Here is a 22,230-nt window from a genome sequence, read left to right as displayed (position 1 = left end):
ATCGAGTCAGCAGACACCACAATCCCACCCTATTCCAGTAACCCCACATATTTACCCTGCTAATCCCCCTGACACTAGGGTCAGTTTAGCATGGCCAATCAACCTAACCCGCGCATCTTTGGACTGTGGGAGGAAACTGGAGCACCCGGAGGAAACCCACGCAGACATGAGGAGAATGTGCAGACTCCGCACAGACAGTCACCCCGAGGCAGGAATTAAACCCGAGTCCCTGATGCTGTGAGGTAGCAGCGCTAACCACTGTGCCACCCCAAATCTTCATCCATGGCACTAGGGGAATGGACCCTGGGTTTGTACAGCTTATCCCACTGGTGAGGCAGATCTTCACCAGTTACCTCCGCACCTTGACGTTAGTCTTCTTGTTTGTAGAACAGACTGGAGCTTTCAACGTCTGCCCTTCATTCCCCATTCATTAGTTTGGAATGTGCAGTGCACCAAGCTCTCTTTGTAGTGTTTTGTTCCGAAATGTCCTCGGCCCGCCCTGTTTAATGCTTGCTTGCTGTAAACGAGTGCCTCGGGGCGGGGGGGAATGAATGGCAGACACCCAAAAGCACTTGTAAGGAAATGAAGAAAGGTTCATTGAAAGCTGTGGGAGTGCCAGTCAGCCTGTAAGAAACGCCTCCTGTTAATGCGCATAGCAACCAGAGAGAGCAGCAGCTGGTTCTCAAGTGGCTGAAGAGGTCACGGAAAGCAGTCTCCACGTTTTGTCCCGATTCCTGGCTGCTCCTATTTTCTTTAGTTGCTGGGTCGTTCAAATTATAGATCATAGAACCCTACAGGGCAGAAGGAGACCATTAGGCCCATCAAGTGCGCACTGACCACAATCACACCCAGGCCCCATCCCCATAACCCCATGCATTTACCCTAGCCAGTCCCCCTGACACTAAGGGTTAATTTAGCACGGCCAATCCACCTAACCTGCACGTCTTTGGAGTGTGGGAGGAAACCGGAGCACCCGGTGGAAACCCACGCAGACATGGGAAGAATGTGCAGACTCTGCACAGACAGTGACCCAAGCCGGGAATCGAACCCGGGTCCCTGGTGCTGTGAGGCAGCAGTGCTAACCATTGTACCACCGTGCCGCCCCAAAAGTGGGGATTGTTCTCAAAACATCTACAAAGACGTTGACAGCTTTCTTGAGTTACTCTGATGCTTACATCGACACCTTTCCATGAGTTACTGTGATGCTTATAGAGTTTAAGAACATATTGACCGTCCAAGAGGGATGCTTGCTTCAGTGCAGTGGGCAGATAAAAATTGTGTGGAGTATTATTCCTTTGGTCAATGGGGTACTGGAGTCCTCCTCCCAGGCCCTCACAAGAAAAGCTTAACCCTTCCCGATTCTCCCATTCTGCCCTCTTCCCAAATGTGAGACTCCCAGGGAATGGAACCCGAAGCCAATCCTGTCACTTACTGGTTGCTATGGATTAGCTCTTCCCTTACCTCGACTCGACTTCCTGCCTGGAATGGTTGCGAGTTAAATTCTGTGCGGAAATCTGTGAGAAACTTCACCCTTCTTCCTGGAATCACCCATCACATTGCATTGGGCATTGCAGGCAGCGGGCGGACTGGCATCCCACCTCTTTGACGTCACCGAGGGAGTTGTCACTACCTTATGGGTGTCGAAGACTCCATTGCTGAATAGGTAAGGCTGCTAACTCTGGCAGGAGATATATCATCATGTGACCTTCAGCTGCTCCCACCCCCTCCTGGCCTCCTGCCATTGGTCACCCAACCTGTCAATCATCACACCTTGCCGTGACTTTTCAACATGCCCCACTTTTGAAAGTTTGGTCGGCCTATTTATCGATGAGCAAACGTTTGCTGCTGTCTGCAGATTGAGCTTTTCCATTGTAAGTGTGAAAATAAATCAGAGGTGGAATTCTCCGACCACGCCCACGGCTGGGATTCTCCAGTCCCGCTGCTGTGAGCGGAGATTCGGCTGAGCGCCAAATTCTCCGTTCTCGCTGGCTGTGGTAGCGGGGTGTGCAAGACCGGAGAATTTCGGCCCAGAGTGTTCAGTGAAGGTGTAGGTTTGCTAAGATTCATTTTATAGATTTATTTAATGTTATGATGCACCAGTGGCCTCAAACAGAAAGAAATCAAATCAAATGGGGAAGATGTTTCCATCAGGAGGAGAGACTAGGACCCACGGGCACAGAGTAAAGGGAACTTTAGAACCGAGATGAGGAGGAATTTCTTCAGTCAGAGGGTGGTGAATCTATGGAATTTGTTGCCACAGAGGGCTGTGGAGGCCAGGTCATTGAGTGTATTTAGACAGATAGATTCTTGTTTTGGTAAGAGGATCAAAGCTTTTGGGGAAAAAGCAGGGGAATAGCATTGAGAAACGTAACAGCCATGGTTGAATGGCAGAGCAGATTCAATGGGCCGAATGGCCTCATTTTTGATTTGATTTGATTTATTATTGTCACATGTATTAGCATACAGTGAAAAGAATAGTTTCTTGCGCACTGTACAGACAAAACATACCGTTTATAGAGAAGGAAACGAGAGGGTGCAGAATGTAGTGTTACAGTCATAGCTAGGGTGTAGAGAAAGATCAACTTAATGCGAGGTAGGTCCATTCAAAAGTCTGACAGCAGCAGGGAAGAAGCTGTTCTTGTGTCGGTTGGTACGCGTCCTCAGACTTTTGTATCTTTTTCCCGAAGGAATAAGGTGGAAGAGAGTGAGAATGTCCGGGGTGCGTAGCATCCTTGATTATGCTGGCTGCTTTGCCGAGGCAGCGGGAAGTGTAGACAGAGTCAATTGATGGGAGGCTGGTTTGCGTGATGGATTGGGCTACATTCATGACCTTTTGTAGTTCCTTGAGGTCTTGGGCAGAACAGGAAACATACCAAGCTGTGATACCACCAGAAAGAATGCTTCCTATGGTGCATCTGTAAAAGTTGGTGAGAGTCGTAGCTGACATGCCAAATTTCCTTAGTCTTCTGAGAAAGTAGAAGCGTTGGTAGGCTTTCTCAACTATAGTGTCAGCATGGGGGGCACCAGGACAGATTGTTGGTGATCTGGACACCTAAAAACTTGAAGCTCTCGACCCTTTCTACTTCATCCCCATTGACGTAGAAAGGGGCATGTTCTCCTTTACGCTTCCTGAATTCTGCTCCTAATTCTGCTCCCACTCCAGAGATATGTGGAGTAGGTTGATTGGCCATGCTAATTGCCCCTTAGTGTCGGGAGTCTAGCTAGGGTAAATACACCGGGCTATGGGGATAGGGCCTGGGTGGGATTGTGGTTGATGCAGACTCAATGGGCTGAATGGCCTCCTTCTGCACTGTAGGGATACGATGATTCTATACCTTATGTTCTTCTGGTCTGAGACCTGCCTTGATAGGGCACCTTTCATGACTTCAAGAGATCACAGCCACTGATGTACCTTTGAAGAGTTGTAATGTAAGAAATGAGACAACCAATTTGCCCACAGATCGTTCCCAAAGCAATGTGACAACGACCAGATAATCGGTCTCAGTGATAATGATTTAGGCTCGATTACGTGACTATATTTCGGCTGGGTAAAGTGACCTGCTTCTTGCTGCGTCAAACTGGGTCATGTTGGGCATGTTTCATGTACAATGCACTTTGAATTGAACCCGTACGTCCAGCCCTGAGTTGTCCTAGCAGAAACTTCAAATTACGTAACATAGCGGAAAATATTCACAGTCACTTACAGCGGCTCCCTTTAATTACCCATTGCTCCATGTGGGACTGTATGGTCCCTTTAAGGTTAATCCCTGACCCTGCATTCCTGTACGGGAGCGTCGCCTGTTTGTTCCTGCACGGCACTTTTCTGCTTGGGGGAAACATTGGTCACTTCACGGAGGCTCGGCCAGGCAAGAAAGAAATGGTGAGCTGCTGGTTGAAGGTGGGGGCTGGGCAGCCTGGGACAAGGTGGCGATGAGCAGAAGCTGATGGATAGAGTGTCGCACACAGAGAGCTGTGATGGAAGGCGATGGCAGAGGGGAAAGGATTTATGGAGATAGTGGGAAGAAAGAAGGCAGAGATTACCTCTGACCCTGGAGTATAGAATCATAGAATCCCTACAGTGCAGAAGGAGGCCATTTGGCCCATTGAGTCCGCACCGACTCTCTGACAATGTATCTTATCCAGGCCTCGACCCAACCCCCATAACCCTACACACTTCCCGTGGCTAATCCACCTAACCTGCCCATCTTCGGACACATCAAGGGCAATTTAGCATGGCCAATCCACCTAACCTGCATGTCTTTGGACACGAAGGGACAATTTAGCATGGCCAATCCACCCAACCTACACATCTTTGGACACTAAGGGACAATTTAGCATGGCCAATCCACCTATCCTGCACATCTTTGGATGTGCCACCAGGAGTAGTATGACTTGCCACTGAAACTTACTTTTAGAACTTAATAAAGGTGTTAAAAATGATAAGATTTGCAAACAAAATGGTGAGACTCACTTATTGCATTAGAATTTTCTTTGCCCTCAGAAGTTTCTCGCAGTCAGAAATCTGTGCCTGTGTTATGCCTTGCAGTCACGCTGTAAGCTAGTTCAGGCGCTGAGACCTGAGAGACTGATCAAGACCTAGTTGTGCTGGAAAACGATGCTCTTGGGTGGCACAGTGGTCAGCACCGCTGCCTCACAGCGCCAGGGTCCCGGGTTCAATTCCAGCCTCGGTTGACTGTGTGGAGTCTGCACATTCTCCCCATATCTGCGTGGGTTTCCTCCGGGTGCTCCGGTTTCCTCCCACAGTCCGAAAGATGTGCTGGTTAGGTTAATTGGCCATCCTGCATTGACCCGAGTATCAGGGGGATTAGCAGAGTGAATATGCGCGGTTACGGGGATAGGGCCTGGGTGGGATTGCGGTCGGTGCCGACTCGATGGGCCGAATGGCCTCTTTCTGCACTGTAGGAATTCTATGATTTCTATTTCTTCAAGGTTAATCCCGCAGTCTCACTGTGTTGTGCGCGTAGCATCAGTTGTAATTCTGCAGGAGCAGTTCCCATTCTCCCCACTGTTCACGCTTCATAGAGGGCAAGCGCAGAGCTGGAAAAGGTTAAGAAGGGCAAGAGTTCAGGCGTTCGCAGGCTACAGGGGTAACTTTCCGACTTGACAAACACCCTCACTCCCATATTGGACATTGGGGTGCATGGAGGGCCAGGTTCTGATCATAATTGAAACTGAGAGAAAACCCCCCAATGCAGAAGAACATCTAATTTATTTTTTAGGACCTCGGAGGTCCCACAAAGCCGAGTGCTCACATTCCAGCTTTTCAGGCCAATGCAACAGTGTTGCAAAATGAGATGGGTCACATTTCCAAACAGCATGCCGTTGTTACTGGAAGTGCCCCAGCGTGATACATGTTCTGCGTGTATCACGCTAACATGTTCTCAGTTAGTTTAACTCTACACAGCATACGTATCTTTTAGACACAGCTGCTTGTTTGCAATATATTTTCTAATGTACCTGCCGCCTTCCTTGTACACGGACCTCAACGAAAGATTTTGCATTTATGTAGCATCTTTCACATCCCCAGTGATGTATTTTTGAGGTGTTGTTGTAGTTTCTCTTCCTACACCTGGTAGTGCACAAGGCAGATTTTCTCCTGTTCCCAGAGTGAGGATTTTTCCTGGAACAGGTTACTAGGGGGCAGCACGGTGGCACAGTGGTCAGCACTGCTGCCTCACAGCCCCAGGGACTTGGGCTCGATTCCAGGCTTGGATCAATGTCTGTGCGGAGTCTGCACGTTTTCCCCGTGTCTGCATGGGTTTCCTTGGTGATAGATTCAAGCATTTTCCCTGCTACAGAAGTTAAGCTAACCGGCCTATAGTTACCTGCCTTTTGTCTACCTCCCTTTTTGGGGTCACAAGTAGGCTTACATTAACACTGCAATGAAGTTACAGTGAAAATCCCCTAGTCGCCACACTCCGGTGCCTGTTCGGGTACACTGAGGGAGAATTTAGCATGGCCAATGCACCTAACCAGCACACCTTTCAGACTGTGGGAGGAAACCGGAGCACCCGGAGGAAACCCACGCAGTCACGGGGAGAACGTGCAGACTCCACACAGACGGTGACCCAAGCCGGGAATTGAACCCAGGTCCCTGGCGCTGTGAGGCAGCAGTGCTAACCACTGTACCACCGTCCCGCCCGTCGGTCTAGCTTATGTGTTCGAGCGCCAGGAGTGGGTCATGAACCTGCATTCATCAGAGTCTTGGGACTGTGCTGGCGCGAAGCCAATAGCCAATCAGTTCAAAGCGTTAACTCGAGGCACTAATCTCCAATCTGCTCAAGCAGCGCGATGTGAATTGTACTGAATTGTACAGGAGTGAACATTTACCCTGTTCCATCAGAGTTTCACTAGCTCATTTTTCGTGTGTGCGCGTGTGTGTGTGCACGTGTGTGTGTGCGCGTGTGTGTGTACGTGTGTGTGTGTGTGCGTGCCATGTGTGTGCGTGCCGTGTGTGTGCGTGCCGTGTGTGTGCGTGCGTGTGTGTGCGTGCCGTGTGTGTGCGTGCCGTGTGTGTGCGTGCCGTGTGTGTGCGTGCGTGTGTGTTTATCTGTCAGTTCAAACTGATGATCGGAAAGTGGCCCACTGTGTGCTCAAGTTTCCAATATGGGACCAAAGGTATCTGGAGGACATGATGATAAGTCAGAAAGTTACCCCTGTTGCTCTTACCCTGATGCCTGAGTTCTCCTGTCTTTCTCACACATTTTGCGCTCCATACTTGCCCTCTCTGATGTGTGAACAGTGAGTGCAAGAACTGTTATTATAAAATTGCAACCAATGCCACGTACAAAACTCAATGATGCTGCAAGGTTACTTTTGAAGAGCTTTATTATCCAGCAGTTTGCTGATTGATATGAATTGCAAGGTGGGCAGGTAGGGGGGACTGTGCCTCCCCCACAGCTCTGTGCTTGGCCCACTTCTCTTAGAAACATAGAAACTAGAAGCAGGAGTAGGCCATTCGGCCCTTCGAGCCTGTTCCGCCATTATCATGGCTGAACATCAAATTCAATAGCCTGATCCCTCCTTCCCCCCATATCCCTTGATCCCTTTAGCCCCAAGAACTATATCTAATTTATTTTTTAAATCACACAATGTTTTGGTCTCAACTACATTCTGTGGTAGTGAATTCCACACATTCACCACCCTCTGGGTGAAGAAATTTCTCCTCACCTCAGTTCTAAAAGGTTACCCCTTATCCTCAAACTATGACCCCTAGTTCTGTGTACAGTTCTGTGTACAGTTCTGGTCACCCTATTATAGAAAGGATGTTATTAAACTAGAAAGAATGCAGAAGAGATTTACTAGGATGCTACCGGGACTTGATGGATTGAATTATAAGGAGAGGCTGGATAGACTGGGACTTTTTTCTCTGGAGCGTAGAAGGCTGAGGGGTGATCTTATAGAGGTCTATAACATAATGAGGGGCACAGATCAGCTAGATAGTCAAGATCTTTTCCCAAAGGTAAGGGAGTCTAAAACTAGAGGGCATAGGTTTAAGGTGAGAGGGGAGAAATACAAAAGGGTCCAGAAGGGCAATTTTTTCTCTCAGAGGGTGGCGAGCGTCTGGAACGAGCTGCCAGAGGTAGTAGTAGAGGCGGGTACAATTTTGTCTTTTAAAAAGCGTTTAGACAGTTACACGGGTAAGATGGGTATAGAGGGATATGGGCCAAATGCGGGCAATTGGGATTAGTTTAGGGGTTTAAAAAAGAAGGGCGGCATGGACAAGTTGGGCCGAAGGGCCTGTTTCCGTGCTGTAAACCTCTATCACTCTAGTTCTGGACTCTCCCACCATTGGGAACATTTTCTCTGAATCTACACTATCTAATCCTGTTAGAATTTTATAAGTTTCTATGAGATCCCCTCTCACTCTTCTAAACTCCAGTGAATATAATCCTAACCGATTTAGTCTATCCTCATATGACAGACCTGCCATCCCAGGCCTGGTAAACCTTTGCTGCACTCCCTATTTAGGTGTAATCCCACCCTCCTTCCAGTGATGGCGGTGTGACGCCCCAGTTTCATGTCTCCCAGCTCTCCAGCCCACGCCAGAGTGATCCCTGTGCTGCATGCGACTCTATTTCGCTGTTTGCCAAATTTTCCTAACTTCTGTTATTTAGTTATAAATAATAAGGTCCACGCTCCAGTTCAGTCCGGTCACAGACAGTTTGGCAGTCGTATATTAAACGTCTGGTGTGTGTGCATCCTCTAACACTTGTTCCACCTGTTACAGTGCACCTTCCAATTTGCCATAATTCCTTCCACACAACATTCAGTAATACACGCACACACACGCACATGCACACACTCTCATGCACGCACACATTGAGCAGCATGGTGGCACATTGGTTAGCACTGTAGCCTCACCATGCTGGGGCGCGGGTTCGATTCCTGGCTTGGGTCACCAGAGTCTGCACATTCTCCCCGTGTCTGCGTGGGTTTCCACCGGGTGCTCCAGTTTCCTCCCGAAACACGTGCTGGTTAGGGTGCATTGGCCGTGCTAAATTCTCCCTCAGTGAACCCGAACAGGCGCTGGAGTGTGGTGACCGGGGGATTTTCACAGTAACTTCATTGCAGTGTTAATGTAAGCCTGCCTGTGACACTAATAGATAAACTTTCAGTGGTCATATTATCCCGAGCTGGCTTCCACTAGGTCCAGAGGAAAGGAGGCAGAGAGCTCTCTAAAGAGGCAGCAAGGTGACATGCTTTAGTGTGGCCCGCCACTGCGACAGCATCCATGCTCCACGCTGGAATGTTACGGCCATTCACGCCGGCGGGATTTTCCCATCCCGCTGCAGTGAACGGAGAATTGGCTGGGGATCAAATTCTCCGACCTCGCTGTAGTGAGACTGTGGCGTGAAAGGCCAGTAAGGTGGCACCGACAGTCTGAAATCACCCAGCGAGGGAAAAAAAACCCTTCACCCCATTCAGCTAAAAGAATTCTGAATGCAAGTGCCACATATGAACTTGGCAACATTGCGTGTAAAAATACAGGGAGAAAGGTTATTGAAATACTTTGCATATGAGACATCAGTTGAATCACACATTAACACCAGCGCACGGTTTGCCCTATCTTGGAAATTTTGTCCGTCTCCAGGAGTTATTTATAACTCTGGATTTAAAGCTGGACGGTGGAGCAAACCTGAGCAGTTTGCTCTTGTTTTCCTGCCGGATTTGCAGGCAATCGATGGGCTTGGGTCTGGACGTACAACTTGAGGAGCTGTAGGCAGGGGTTTATTCTTGCCAAGAAGCTGGGGAACGGCCCAAGCAGCTGCGTCATGGAGTTTGATAGCTCTGGGCTGGAGTGCCAGATATTTGAAACAGATGTTTTCAGACATGCGGCATGCCTGAAACATTTCCAGGGGTTAGCTGCAAATGACTTAATATCGACAAAAGCACAGCGGCAGAAATATGCGGGTGATAACGAGAGTTGATTCACCCTTAGGTGCAGAGCCGGACTTTCCACAGTGCCTCCCTCTGCCTGGCAGGTTTCTGCGCTGAAACTGTCGAACCCCTTTGTCTGAGTTGAGATAAAGCGCAACTCTACAATTACTAATCCTCTTCTGCTGCCTTGACTTCAGAAGTCAGTTTTGGAGTGTATCCCGGAGTTCTGTTTTTGCCGAGCTTTCTTCTCTCAGGCCGGAGACGTGTCTGGATAGTGGAGAGGCAGCAGCCGTTGTTGTCGCTTCATCACCCCTCCCCTCCCCCTTCCCCCCCCCCCCCCCTCCACCCCCAACACAGCCCCCCCCCCTAACTGCCCCCTCCCTGCCACCCCCTCCCTGCCACCCCCCCCCCCACCCCCCTCTCCCTGCACCTCCACTTGTCTGTTTTCAGGCGAAACCGATGGATATCAGGTTGATCTCTCTGTTTCTCTCCTTTGTTGTGCCGCCTCTGCCCCTCGCAGTCGGAAACCACACGGGCCGCATCAAGGTGGTCTTCACGCCCACCATCTGCAAGGTGACCTGCACCAAGGGGAAGTGCCACAACAGCTGCCAACAGGGGAACACCACCACCCTCATCAGCGAAAATGGCCACGCCGCTGACACTCTGACAGCGCAGAACTTCCGCGTGGGTAAGTCGCACGGATCAGTGCCTTTCCGAATGTCGGTAAACAAGTGGCGGCGCGAGGGGGAACGCTCAGCCTTTGCTTTGGTCGGAGTTGTGGTCTTAAAAAAAAAAATTCTGGATTCGGGTAAATGCAGTGAACAGCTGAGTATGATATTAAATCTGGAGTAGCAGACATGCTGGTGTGTCTGATGTTAATTGCCGCTCACGTTTTACTCTTTGAGGAATAGCGTGATGGTATTTCAGATCCTGTTTGTTTTTCTCTGCTTTCCTTTTCCAAAAAAAACAGAACTGAGAACCAAGCTTCCCACTTTGAGTATTTCCTTCTTCAGCCGGCTGTCGGGTTGCTCCGTGAAGCGTCTTGCCTCTTTCCTTTCGCCGCGAGTTGAGAGTTTGAATGAGACGTTAATTTTGAATCCCTGATGCAGCTGGTTAGTGAGTTTTAATTGTCCCTTAAGCCTCCCTCATCCCGAGTAATTACAGTCGAAGCCACTTGACACCAAGACTCCAGTTGTCAGCAAAGAATGCCTCCCGCTGGTGAAAGCACACAGACTGAATCGGCTACTGGGCAAGTGCAGCCTTCCTGTGTTTGCACCGGCGGCTGAATCGATCACCGAACAAGTGTCCCCTTCAAGCAAAGGTGGCCATTAAAACTGCTAATCTTGATGGACGTTTCCTACATTTCGACCTTTAATCCGGTTTGCTTTGTACTTTGTGCAACTATCCCAAACCAATCATCGGTGGAAAGGAGGGAATCACAGCACACTGACACATAGGGCGAAATTTTCCCATCCTTCCCGCCTGGCGGGACAGGACCATGCAAAGGCCTGTTGACCTTGGGAGGGGGTTTCCGGTCCTGGGGCGAGCGCGGCTGGAAATTCCCGCCCGTAGAATCCCTACAGTGCAGATGGAGGCCATTTGGCCCATCGAGTCTGTACCGACCGCAATCCCATCCAGGCCCTATACCCGTAACCTCGCATTTACCCTGCTAATCCCCCTGACACTAGGGTCAATTTAGCACGGCCAATCCACCTAACCTGCACATCTTTGGAGTGTGGGAGGAAACCGGAGCACCCGGAGGAAACCCACGCAGACACGGGGAGAACGTGCAAACTCCACACAGACAGTGACCCAAGCCGGGAATTGAACCCGGGTCCCTGGCGCTGTGAGGCAGCAGTGCTAACCACTGTGTCTGCCACATGCCACCCCATGTTAGATTAACATCCTGAATTTTGAGAGAGTTGTTTATCTTGTCTGACCCCTGTGATGCTGTCATTTATAGACTAGAACAAGAGGGCACAACCTGAGGCTAAAGGGATGATCCTTTAAAACAGAGATGAGAAGGAATTTCTTCAGCCAGAGAGTGGTGAATCTGTGGAACTCTTTGCCGCAGAAGGCTGTGGAGGCCAGGTCATTGAGTGTCTTTAAGACAGAGATAGATAGGTTCTTGATTAATAAGGGGGTCAGTGGTTATGGGGAAAAGGCAGGAGAATGGGGATGAGAAAAATATCAGCCATGATTGAATGGCAGAGCAGACTCGATGGGCCGAGTGGCCTAATTCTGCTCCTATGTCTTATGGTCTCTTGTGGTCTTATAAGCAGAGGCTTGCAATTTAAAAGGCAGTGCAGTGGTGTAGGTAGAGAGCAGTGCTATTAATTGCACACTCAGTTAATTCCTCATCCCTGACTTCTGTACTTAAGTTCCTTGTGTTCTGGGTTCTAGAGCAGTGCCTTTGGGGCACCCTTGTTGGACACCCAGGATGACCTGTTCACAAGAGGCTCATGTCAAGGCTTTTGCAGGTTTTTCATACAGGAGTACAGCGCTTGGTGTCAACCTGTGGGGACCCCCATGCACCTCCCACCCACTGTTTTTATAAATGAGATCTATAAATAGGTCCTTGTTGTCTGGAGGGAAGGTGCAGAAGGGAAGGTTTTTCTCATCAAAGCTTATAAAATTCTGACAGGGTTAGGCAGGATAGATTCAGAAAGAATGTTCCCAGTGGTGGGGGAGTCCAGAACTAGTGGTCATAGTTTGGGGATAAGGGGTAAACCGTTTAGGACTGAGGAGAGGAGAAATTTCTTCACCCAGAGGGTGGTGAATGTGTGGAATTCACTCCCACAGAATGTAGTTGAGGCCAAAACGTTGTCTGATTTCAAGAAGAAATTAGATATAGCTCTTGGGGCTAAAGGGATCAAGGAATATGGGGAGAAGGGGGTATCAGGATATTGAATTTGATGATCAGCCATGATCAAAATGAATGGCGGAACAGGCTCGAAGGGCCGAATGGTCTACTCCTGCTTCCAGTTTCTATGTTTCTTGGCATCCCATCTTATCTGTCCACTTTCCTGAAGTGGATACTGACAGAGTTCCACGAAGGAGCCTTTCCCTAAAATCATAGAATGATGCAGCATAGAAAGTGGCCATTCGGCCCCTCATGTTGGTGCATCAGACTCCTCTTCGACTGAATAAGAGTCACATGGACTCAAAATTTGAACCCCGTTTTTCTCTCTCTGCAGACGCTGCCGGACCCTCTGGGTTTTTCCGGATTTTCTGTTTTTATTTCAGATTCCCAGCATCCGCCATATTTCACTTTAACTGAAATGTGGGCGGATTGCTTGTGGGGGACGAGCTGGGGAGTGGGACTAATGTCTGGTTAAAGTTGCTGGCATGGGCCTGGTGGGACGAAAGGCCTCCCTTTCTATATCATTCTGTGATTCTGTGATGTATAAAGTAATAGACTTGGGTGTGGGGCAATCAGCCCGGAAGAATTTTTTTTTTAGTTTATTTATTAGTATCACAATTAGGTTTATATTAACACTGCAATGAAGTTACTGTAAAAATCCTCTAGTTGCCACACTCTGGCACCTGTTCCGGTACACTGAGGGAGAATTTAGCATGGCCAATGCACCCTAACCAGCATGTCTTTCGGACTGTGGGAGGAAACCAGAGCACCCGGAGAGGACCCACGCAGACACGGGGAGAACGTACAGACTCTGCACAGACAGTGACCCAAGCTGGGAATCGAACCCGGGTCCCTGGCGCTGTGAGGCAGCAGTGCTAGCCACTGTGCCATCCACTGTAGAATGTAGAATTCTATGGGTGGAATTTATCTCAATAACATTAAGTAAGTGCAGCCTGTGTTTCCGCTTGATGTATTTCGCTTTATTTTTCTTGCTGTTCGCACTGGGGAGAGTGGTTGAAGCGAAGCTCGAAATGATGTCCTGTGCTATCTTCCGTCCATTCCCTGACTTGTGCGGGTGGCTTCGGGCCTGCCTGCGTGTAACTCATGTTTCCCATTCCTCTCATTCCTTCTGAGTGAATATGAAACTGCACTGGAATCGGGAGCCAAAAAACTCAACAGTGCAAGAAACCTCGGAAAAATAAACAGCTAGGCACATGTAAAAGCCGGGAAAAGAAGGAATGTGGCTGCGCGAGAGGAGAGGTGAGCTGCAGGGGAGATGGATCGGAAATCGTGTCCCCGTAAATGTGGGTAGAAAATAGAAAGGAAGAGAAAACTGAACGCTGTTGAAGACGTGAATGGTCACTTTGTTAAAAGGTCGGCTGATTGGAAATAATCCTCGGGCACGTCTGTAGACACTCAGGTGATGTAAGTTCACAGCAAGGGCTGGCTTGGGTTCCAATCAGGATCGGCGACCTTTCCGTGGATCGATTTTGTGGTAACCCCCAGGACTTGCATGGGGAATCACTGATTGACCTCCTTGTCGGACTCCTTGACTATGAGCTGCCTGGGGATTGGTAATTAACTCACCAGGCGGAGCTCGTATACTGAGCTCTGTATAAAGCAGGACCCTGAGTGGCTCCAATGTTGCATTGCTCTGGTTGGGACCTGTTTGTGTTCACCACAGGGTTGTGGTTTTTTTGTTTTACTTTATTTTCTGCGCTATTCCTTCACAGCCGCCTCCTGGGGTTATTTTAGACTTCACCTTTCAGTTAGAATGGTTAGCTTAAGCCAGTTAGGAGCCTCGGCCCGAATGAGGGCTGGCCTTTAGTCAACCAGCTGCACCAGCGGCAAGATGTTCACCACAGGAAGGCCGCCCAGAACCACGTGCGTGGAAATGACTGCCCAGTCTCCGTAAACATTCCCTTAGTCCTGAGGAACTTGATTAATGCTGCGTCCATTTTATACACGCAGAATGGGAGGGAGAGCCTTGGATATCACAGCTATGTGGATTTGTATCCTTGGAAATACTAAAAGCCACTTGGCCGAGCTTCATTTCTTGGAAAGGAATGGGCGGCGATTGGAACATATGGGTGTGGAATCGGGGGGGTGGGATGGAGGGTGCGGCACAGAGTGCGCAGAATGGGAGGTTTGAATTGATGGGGCAAAGGGCAAGCAGCGGGTGAAATGGCCTGCCGATTTCCCCATTGCCAGCTGCCCACCTCTGTTAAACGGGACAGATGCCTTGCTCTCTATCTCTCCCCAATTGTTTTAAAGTTTATTTATGAGTCACAAGTAGGCTTACATTAACGCTGCAACGAAGTTACCGTGAAAGTCCCCTAGTTGCCACACTTTCCGATGCCTGTTCGGGTACACTGAGGGAGAATTTAGCACGGCCCAATGCACCTAACCAGCACGTCTTTCAGACTGTGGGAGGAAAGCGAAGCACCCGGACGAAACCCACGCAGACACGGGGAGAACGTGCGGACTCCGCACAGACAGTGACCCAAGCTGGGAATCGAACCCGGGTCCCTGGCGCTGTGAGGCCGCAGTGTTAACCACTGTGTCACCGTGCTGCCGAATTGGTGCTAAATTGTGGATCGATCGTGCTGCTGAATCACCCATTCTAGGAATCGATCAAATCACTTGTCTTCAGGCTCTTCAAGTTGTTAGACATGACTTCAAGCCGTGCACCCCACCCCCCCGCCCCCCCCACACACAACACCTTTCTCCCCACCCTCCCCAACACCTTTCTCCCCCACCCCCCGCAACCCCGTGCTAGACAGGATGGGAGTTAACCTCCGGAGACCTAAGGACATTTAAGGGTAAAAAGAAACCAAAAGCTGGAAGTTTTTAAGAGGTCCAATGCAGTTAATTTACTGCACTATCCAGGCCATAACAAAACCCTGCTCAAAAAACAGTTGGGATAAATGTCAGTGAAATGTATTTGCCAATGCAGCATATTATCTATGGTTTGAAATGTTTGTGGGGAGGTCACGGAATACAGCAAATAACTTACTGGTGATGGAACAGATTGAGCCCAAAGGCAAAGTGAGTGGGTGACACTCTTTCCAATGCACTGGACATGTCCTATTGACCCCATGTCACTAATTATCATTGTACCACGTATTTGTACGATACCATCTTATCCATGCATCTCGATAACATTAAATATATATACTATGTGTCACCTCTTCCTTCCTCCTGACCCATCTGCCCTCATTAATGCAGCAGGGGTGGAGACAGGCTATTAACTGACTATTAATTGACCACATGAGGGCTTCAATAGGCCAAAGGGTGGGTGGGCTGCCTGATGTCTTATCCGTCCACCGTGTTATTGGGAGGGCGGGGAACTTGGGGGTGGGCAGGAAGACACTATGCTTGCCACCCGTCCTATTTGATGTAACCCTCCCACTGCCTGCAAATATGTTATGATGTGGAGATGCCGGCGTTGCACTGGGGTAAGCACAGTAAGAAGTCTCACCACACCAAGTTAAAGTCCAACTTTGACTGTGTTGGACTTTAACCTGGTGTTGTGAGACTTCTTACTGTGTCCACCCCAGTCCAACGCCAGCATCTCCACATCACAACATATTTGCACAGTAAGAAGTCTCACAACACCAAATATGTTGGCCAGGAGGATCTTAACGTTCCCCCCATTGAGTCATTGTGGCACAGGAGGAGGCCATTCAGCCCATTGAGTGCATGCTGGTTCTCTGGAGAACTGTCCAATCAGTCCACACCCCCTCTCTCTATTCCTGTAGCCCTCAGGTTTACTTCCCTCAAGTAAAATCCCCTCATCGCCACACTCCGGTACCTGTTCGGGCACACTGAGGGAGAATTTAGCATGGTCAATGCACCCTAACCAGCACGTCTTTCGGACTGTGTGAGGAAACCGGAGCACCCAGAGGAAACCCACACAGACACGGGGAGAATGTGCTGACTCCACACAGACAGTGACCCAAGCGGGAATCGAACCCGGTTCCCTGGTGCTCTAAGGCAACAGTGCTAACCACTGTGCCACCCAGTTTTCCTTTGAAGTGATTCATCTTCTCCACCCTCAGTCTCGGAGGCAGTGAGTTCCAGGTCACTACTGCTCGTGATGTGAAAAGATTCCGTTTCCCATCCCCCCCACCGCCCCCGCCGGCTTCATCTCTTTTACCCAAAATCTTAAACATGTGTCCTGATTTGATGGAGGATTCCCTGTTGTGAGGTTGCTGGTATACAAAGCAAGGGCTGGGATTTTCCGACCGCTTTGACCGGCGGGATCTTCCGGTCCTGCTGATGGCGCGACCCAGCGGCAAGGGTCTCCCAGCGGCAAGGGTCTCCCAGCGGCAAGGGTCTCCCAGCAGCGAGGGTCTCCCAGCGGCAAGGGTCTCCCAGCGGCAAGGGTCTCTCAGTGGCAAGAAGTACATTCCTCGGGGAAACTCTATTGACCACAGAGGGACCAGAATGTCCCACTGTCGTCCATTGGCGGCGGAGCACCACCGAAACACGTGGCAGGTTGTGTGGAAAATCCCACCCACGGACTCTGTCCCGAAACAGCAAATAGAACAGCAGATAGCACAGGAGAACACACCGCCTGGAAGAGATTATGGGCTGGATGCAAGAACAGTCCTCTTCCATTATATAGTTGGGTTGTTCTGTTCTTTACAGACTCCCTGTATCAATCCAGTCAGATCTGCTCCCTTTTCTTGTTCATCTCAATTTCCTGTTTTAATAATTCCCTCAGCCCGCTCCCTGTTCCATCTCGCTGAGGGTCAGACACCCAGAAAACCCAGCTGGAATTGTCTGTACACCGGACACATTTGAAACTATCCCGTTTGACATCCAGTGAATTGAAATTTGGACTCAGTGCCTCGATGCAGGGACACTTTGCTAGGCCCTGGTTCTCGATAGGTTGCCTGTCTGGCCTCCGTGCTCCAAATCGACCTGAGTGACCCTCGACCCCACCTGTCCCAGCCCAAACTGCCTGACATCTGCACACACACTGTCAGTGACTTTTAAGAGGCGCCTTGACAGCTATAGTAAGAAGTCTCACAACGACCAGGTTAAAGTCCAACAGGTTTATTTGGTAGCACAAGCCACAAGCTTTCGGAGCACTGCCCCTTCATCTGGTGAGTCCTTCATCAGGGGCAGTGCTCCGAAAGCTTGTGGCTTGTGCTACCAAATAAACCTGTTGGACTTTAACCTGGTGTTGTGAGACTTCTTACTGAGCTTACCCCAGTCCAACGCCGACATCTCCACATCTTGACAAATATATGAATAGGATGAGAATAGAGGGATATGGTGCCTGGAAGAGTATGGAGGGTTTTAGTTCAGTCGGGCAGCATGGTTGGTGCAGGCTTGGAGGGTCGAAGGGCCTGTTCCTGTGCTGTAATTTTCTTTGTTCTTTGTATATCAGTATTGTTGGAACTCACTGCTGTTCATTGTGATATTCTCCATTTTTATTCTTTTTCAAACTTTATTTATACATTGTTATTAATTATTTTCCAGACTTTATTTCATATATCACTTATTCATTGAATGTGGCCCAGGATAGGCTATCTGATTTTATTCCCACAGTGTTGGTTGTGATTTTGGATGTGGGACCCGTCAGGTGGCGCAGTGGTTAGCGCTGCTGCCTCATAGTGCCAGGGACCCGGGTTCGATTCCCGGCTTGGGTCACTGTCTGTACAGAGTCTGCATGTTCTCCCCATGTCTGCGTGGGTTTCCTCCAGGTGCTCCAGTTTCCTCCCACAGTCCGAAAGACGTGCTGGTTAGGTGCATTGGCCATGCTAAATTCTCCCTCAGTGTACCCGAACAGGTGCCGGAGTGTGGCGACTAGGGGATTTTCACAGTAACTTCATTGCAGTGTTGATGTAAGCCTACTTGTGACACCAATAAATAAGCTTTAATGTAGATTTTGTAATATTAATAAATTTTTCGTTTTTATTCTCTTTTGATGACATTCTGAAAATCAGTAATATTTTGAAGAGGATCTTAAACGCTGGGCCTGAGCGTATTTCAAACTGATCCTGCTTTGTGGTTGTGTAATATTTTGTTCAGGTGGCCTGCAGGTCCCCACCTCTGCACTCTTTGGTTACAAGTTGTAAAGTTTAATGCTTGACTTGTTTACAACTTTGAGTCGAGCTGCGTTCCGTGGGGCTGCAGGCGCTGCGATTGAGGGGAACATCTCAGACCACCCAAACCCGTAAATACACGGCTATTTTGGGAAGCTGGAAGCTGCCACCAAACAGAGATGAGGGAATCCCTGCTGGAATGCTCAGGGCCTTGAGGGCTGGACACAGGAAGGGAGGCTGAGTGGGAAGCTGAAGGCCTTAATGTATGGAGGGGGTGAGGGGCAGGAAAGGGCGTGCTCCCCCCTGGTTGTTTTAACATCAGAAAGCAAAGCAGAGGCACTGTGAGTGGGAGCTGAATAATTGGAATGAGTGCCCTGCGGGGAGAGACTAGAGGGGGAGCTGGATAATTCATAGAATCCCTACAGTGCAGAAGAGGCCATATGGCCCATTGAGTCTGCACCGACTCTCTGACAGAGTATCTCACCCAGGCCCATTCCCCATTCTATCCCTGTAACTTCACACATTTACCATGGGGTTCGAGCACCTGGGGCAGGGTAACCAGTGAGGGGAGAGGCATTTAGTGGTGGCTTCTTGCCCCCTCATGTCAGCATTCTGCAGGGACCGCTCCCTCCATAACTCCCTGGTCCACTCCTCCATCACCCCCAACTCCCCATCCCCTTCCCACAGTGTAATCGCAGAAGGTGTAACACCTGCCCCTTTACCTCCTCCCTCCTCACCATTCAACGCCCCAAACACTCCTTTCAGGCTAAGCAGCATTTCACTTGTACTTCCTTCAATTTGGTCTATTGTATTCACTGCTCCCAATGCGGTCTCCTCTACACTGGGGAGACTAATCACAGACTGGGTGACCGCTTTGTGGAGCACCTTCACTCACTTTGCAAGCATGACCCTAACCTTCCTGTTGCATGCCATTTTAACTCAGTACCTTGCTCTCATGGACGCATGTCTGTCCCTGGCCTGCTGCAATGCTCCAGTGAAGCCCGATGCAAGCTTTTATCTAAATATTCCACACATGTATTACCTCAATGCAAAACACCCCCTTGCCCTCTCTCTCCCCCACCTCCGCTTGGCCTTCTGTTGTTTACTCTTAAAGTTGAAACCTTTTTGTTGCAGTTTCTTTTGCTCGAACTTTCTCCCTCCTCTCCGTTTCTGACGAAGGGTCCATGATTCAATGTTAACTATTTCACTCCTGATGGATGCTGCCAGACCTGCTGAGTTTTCCCACCTTCTGCTGTCCTTTGATATCAGATTTGGTTCATTTCTTAGATTTGGACTCTGGTCGGATTTGCTTGTTTGATCAACTTTTGGCTCGCTTGTCGACCTGAGCCCCCAACTTCTCTTATAGAAAAATAGAAGATAGGAGCAGGAGGAGGCCATTCGGCCCTTCAAGCCTGCTCCGCCATTCATCACAATCATGGCTCATCATCCAACTCATTAGCCTAATCCTGCTTTCTCCCCATAACTTTTGATCCCTTTCGCCCCAAGTGCTCTATCCAGCTGCCTCTTGAATACATTCAATGTTTTGGCCTCAAGTACTTCCTGTGGTAATGAATTCCACAGGTCTTTTGGTGAAGAGATGTCTCCTCACCTCCATCCTAAATGGTCTCCCCGAATCCTCTGACTGTGACCCTGGTTCTGAACTCCCCCACCATCGGGAACATCCTCCCTGCATCTACCCTGTCTAGTCCTGTTAGAATTTTATAAGTCTCTATGAGATTCCACCCCCCCCCTCATTCGCCTAGAAAACAGTCCTAACGTACTCAATCTCTCCTCATACATCAGTCCCGCCATCCCCGGAATTATGGACAGGAGAGCAAGAGAAAGTTAACTTCCTTGTCCTCTCCCCGTCAGTCTGTAAGCTGGGGTGTTTTGGAATTATTATTAAAGTAGGCTGTGGCGTGTTTCCCCAAACCCTAAGTTTGTTTGATCCGATTTACGAAGAACTCGCAACACATTTGTCTCGTGATTAACTCAAAAGGTTGGTTTATTCACCTTCAAACTTGGTTAGGGAAGGGTGCAGTTTGCGACCTCACAAACACACGTATACAGTACAGAAGGGGTAGAAAAGAGGGAGATTGACACCAATGGGTAACAACAGTAAAAGAAGCACAGACATCAACATTAATTCACGTGATTTACAGAGTCTGAGAGGTCAAATTCCAGAGGGTAGAGTCTATCTTTGTGGAAGAGTGCAGTCCAAATGAGTTTCTGGTTAGACAACAACACGGAAATTCTTGAGGAGCTGAGAAATTGTGGCCAGCTGCACATCCCACTCAGGCCCTATACCCAAATTTTTACCCCGCTAATCCCCCTAACCTACACATCTTGGGACACTAGCATGGCCAATCGACCTAACCCCCACATCTTTGGAGTGTGGGAGGAAACTGGAGCACCCAGAGGAAACCCACGCAGACACAGAGAAAATGTGCAAACTCCACACACACACTGGCCCGAGGACGGAATTGAACCGGGGTCCCTGGCGCTGAGGAAGCAGTGCTAACCACTGTGCCACCGTGCCGCCCCTATCACACCGTCTGTGTCACAGGACACGCACAATGCTGGTTCCAGCCTCTAATCTTGTTAGATTTTATACTGTGTCACGTGATAGCCACTCCAGCATTCCCCACATTGTAATGCACTGAACCGCTTGGCTAGATTTCCCAAGAAAACCTTTAATGAGGATAAAGCGCACAAGCCATTGTTTTAGAGCCAGACACTCGGCTCTCACTTGTCATCAGAAGTGTGGAGTGTTTAATCATTCCGAGTAACCATTTAGATGGATTAATGGCTGAGACTGAATGTAATAATAATCCCATATTTTATACCTTCCTAGTGAACTGTAGCTGCACAGAGTTAAAAGGGACACTTGGCAAGTGTTTCAATTCCTTAATCCATGGACAGCCGTGGATTTGAACTGTGACAATTCCAAATAAACATTTTAGGAAAATCTTTCGCTGCTTCGAACTCTCCTTCGCACATTAAGTGAAGAGCTCTTGAGTTACAAGAAGAAGCACAGACACTTCCGTTTGATAGGCAATCCATACCGTGGGAGTGGTCATTGGTCCACAGCTAAGGAGAGCGCAAACGTCCATGAACGGTTCAGAGTCACCTCTTCAGGTTGCAGTGAAAGGGTGTTTGTACACGTGAGACCACGGTGAAACTTGTTTCTCTCCCTTTCCATCATTCCTCCTTGATGTTCTGGACTTCACCCAAGTGGCCATTTTATTCGCCCATGACCTTTGACAGGGAGTGCTTCCTGTTCTCTCCAATCTTGCCCTTACCCATTGTCAACCTGCCATGTTTTAGGAGAATCAGTGGAAAGGGTGGGGGTGGTGGGGGAGAAATTGAAACAGCAGATTGTACTTTTATACTTTGGGGTGGCACAGTGGTTTGCACTGCTGCCTCGCAGCGCCAGGGCCCTGGGTTCAATTCCAGCCTCAGGTCACTGTCTGCGTTGGAGTTTGCACTTTTTCCCCGTGTCTGCATGGGTTTCCTCCAGGTGCTCTGGTCCAAAGTCCCACAGTCCAAAGATGTGCGGGTTAGTGGATTGGCCATGTTAAATTGAGTGTCGGGGGACTAACAGGGTAAAAATATGGGGTTGCGGGAATAGGGCCTGGGTGAGACTGTGGTCGGTGCAGACTTAATGGGCCAAATGGCCTCCTCCTACACTGTAGGGAATCTATGATTCTATCATGTCAATGCAACTCATAGAGCCATAGACGTTTACAGCATGTAAACAGGCCCTTCGGCCCAACTTGTCCATGCCGTCCTTTTTTTACAAATGACTAAGCTAGTCCCAATTGCCCGCGCTTGGCCCATATCCCTCTATACCCATCTTACTCATGTAACTGTCTAAACGCTTTTTAAAAGACAAAATTGTACCCT

General features: G+C 49.2%; 1 protein-coding gene across 4 annotated transcripts in view; it reads left to right on the top strand.

The window, feature by feature from the left end:
- ltbp1 (latent transforming growth factor beta binding protein 1) overlaps positions 1-22,230 on the top strand; it is a 356,653-nt gene that overhangs the window by 84,130 nt on the left and 250,293 nt on the right. For all 4 annotated transcript variants that reach the window (XM_078229547.1, XM_078229548.1, XM_078229550.1 and 1 more), the window contains exon 5: positions 9,923-10,090. In XM_078229547.1, the coding sequence (XP_078085673.1) occupies positions 9,923-10,090 (168 nt within the window). The remainder of the gene's footprint in view (positions 1-9,922; positions 10,091-22,230) is intronic.

Source organism: Mustelus asterias, chromosome 15 (assembly GCF_964213995.1).
Source record: "Mustelus asterias chromosome 15, sMusAst1.hap1.1, whole genome shotgun sequence".
Taxonomy (NCBI): Eukaryota; Metazoa; Chordata; class Chondrichthyes; order Carcharhiniformes; family Triakidae; genus Mustelus; species Mustelus asterias.
The sequence above is the reverse complement of the archived record's forward strand: the minus strand, read 5'-3'. Positions and strand labels throughout refer to the sequence as shown.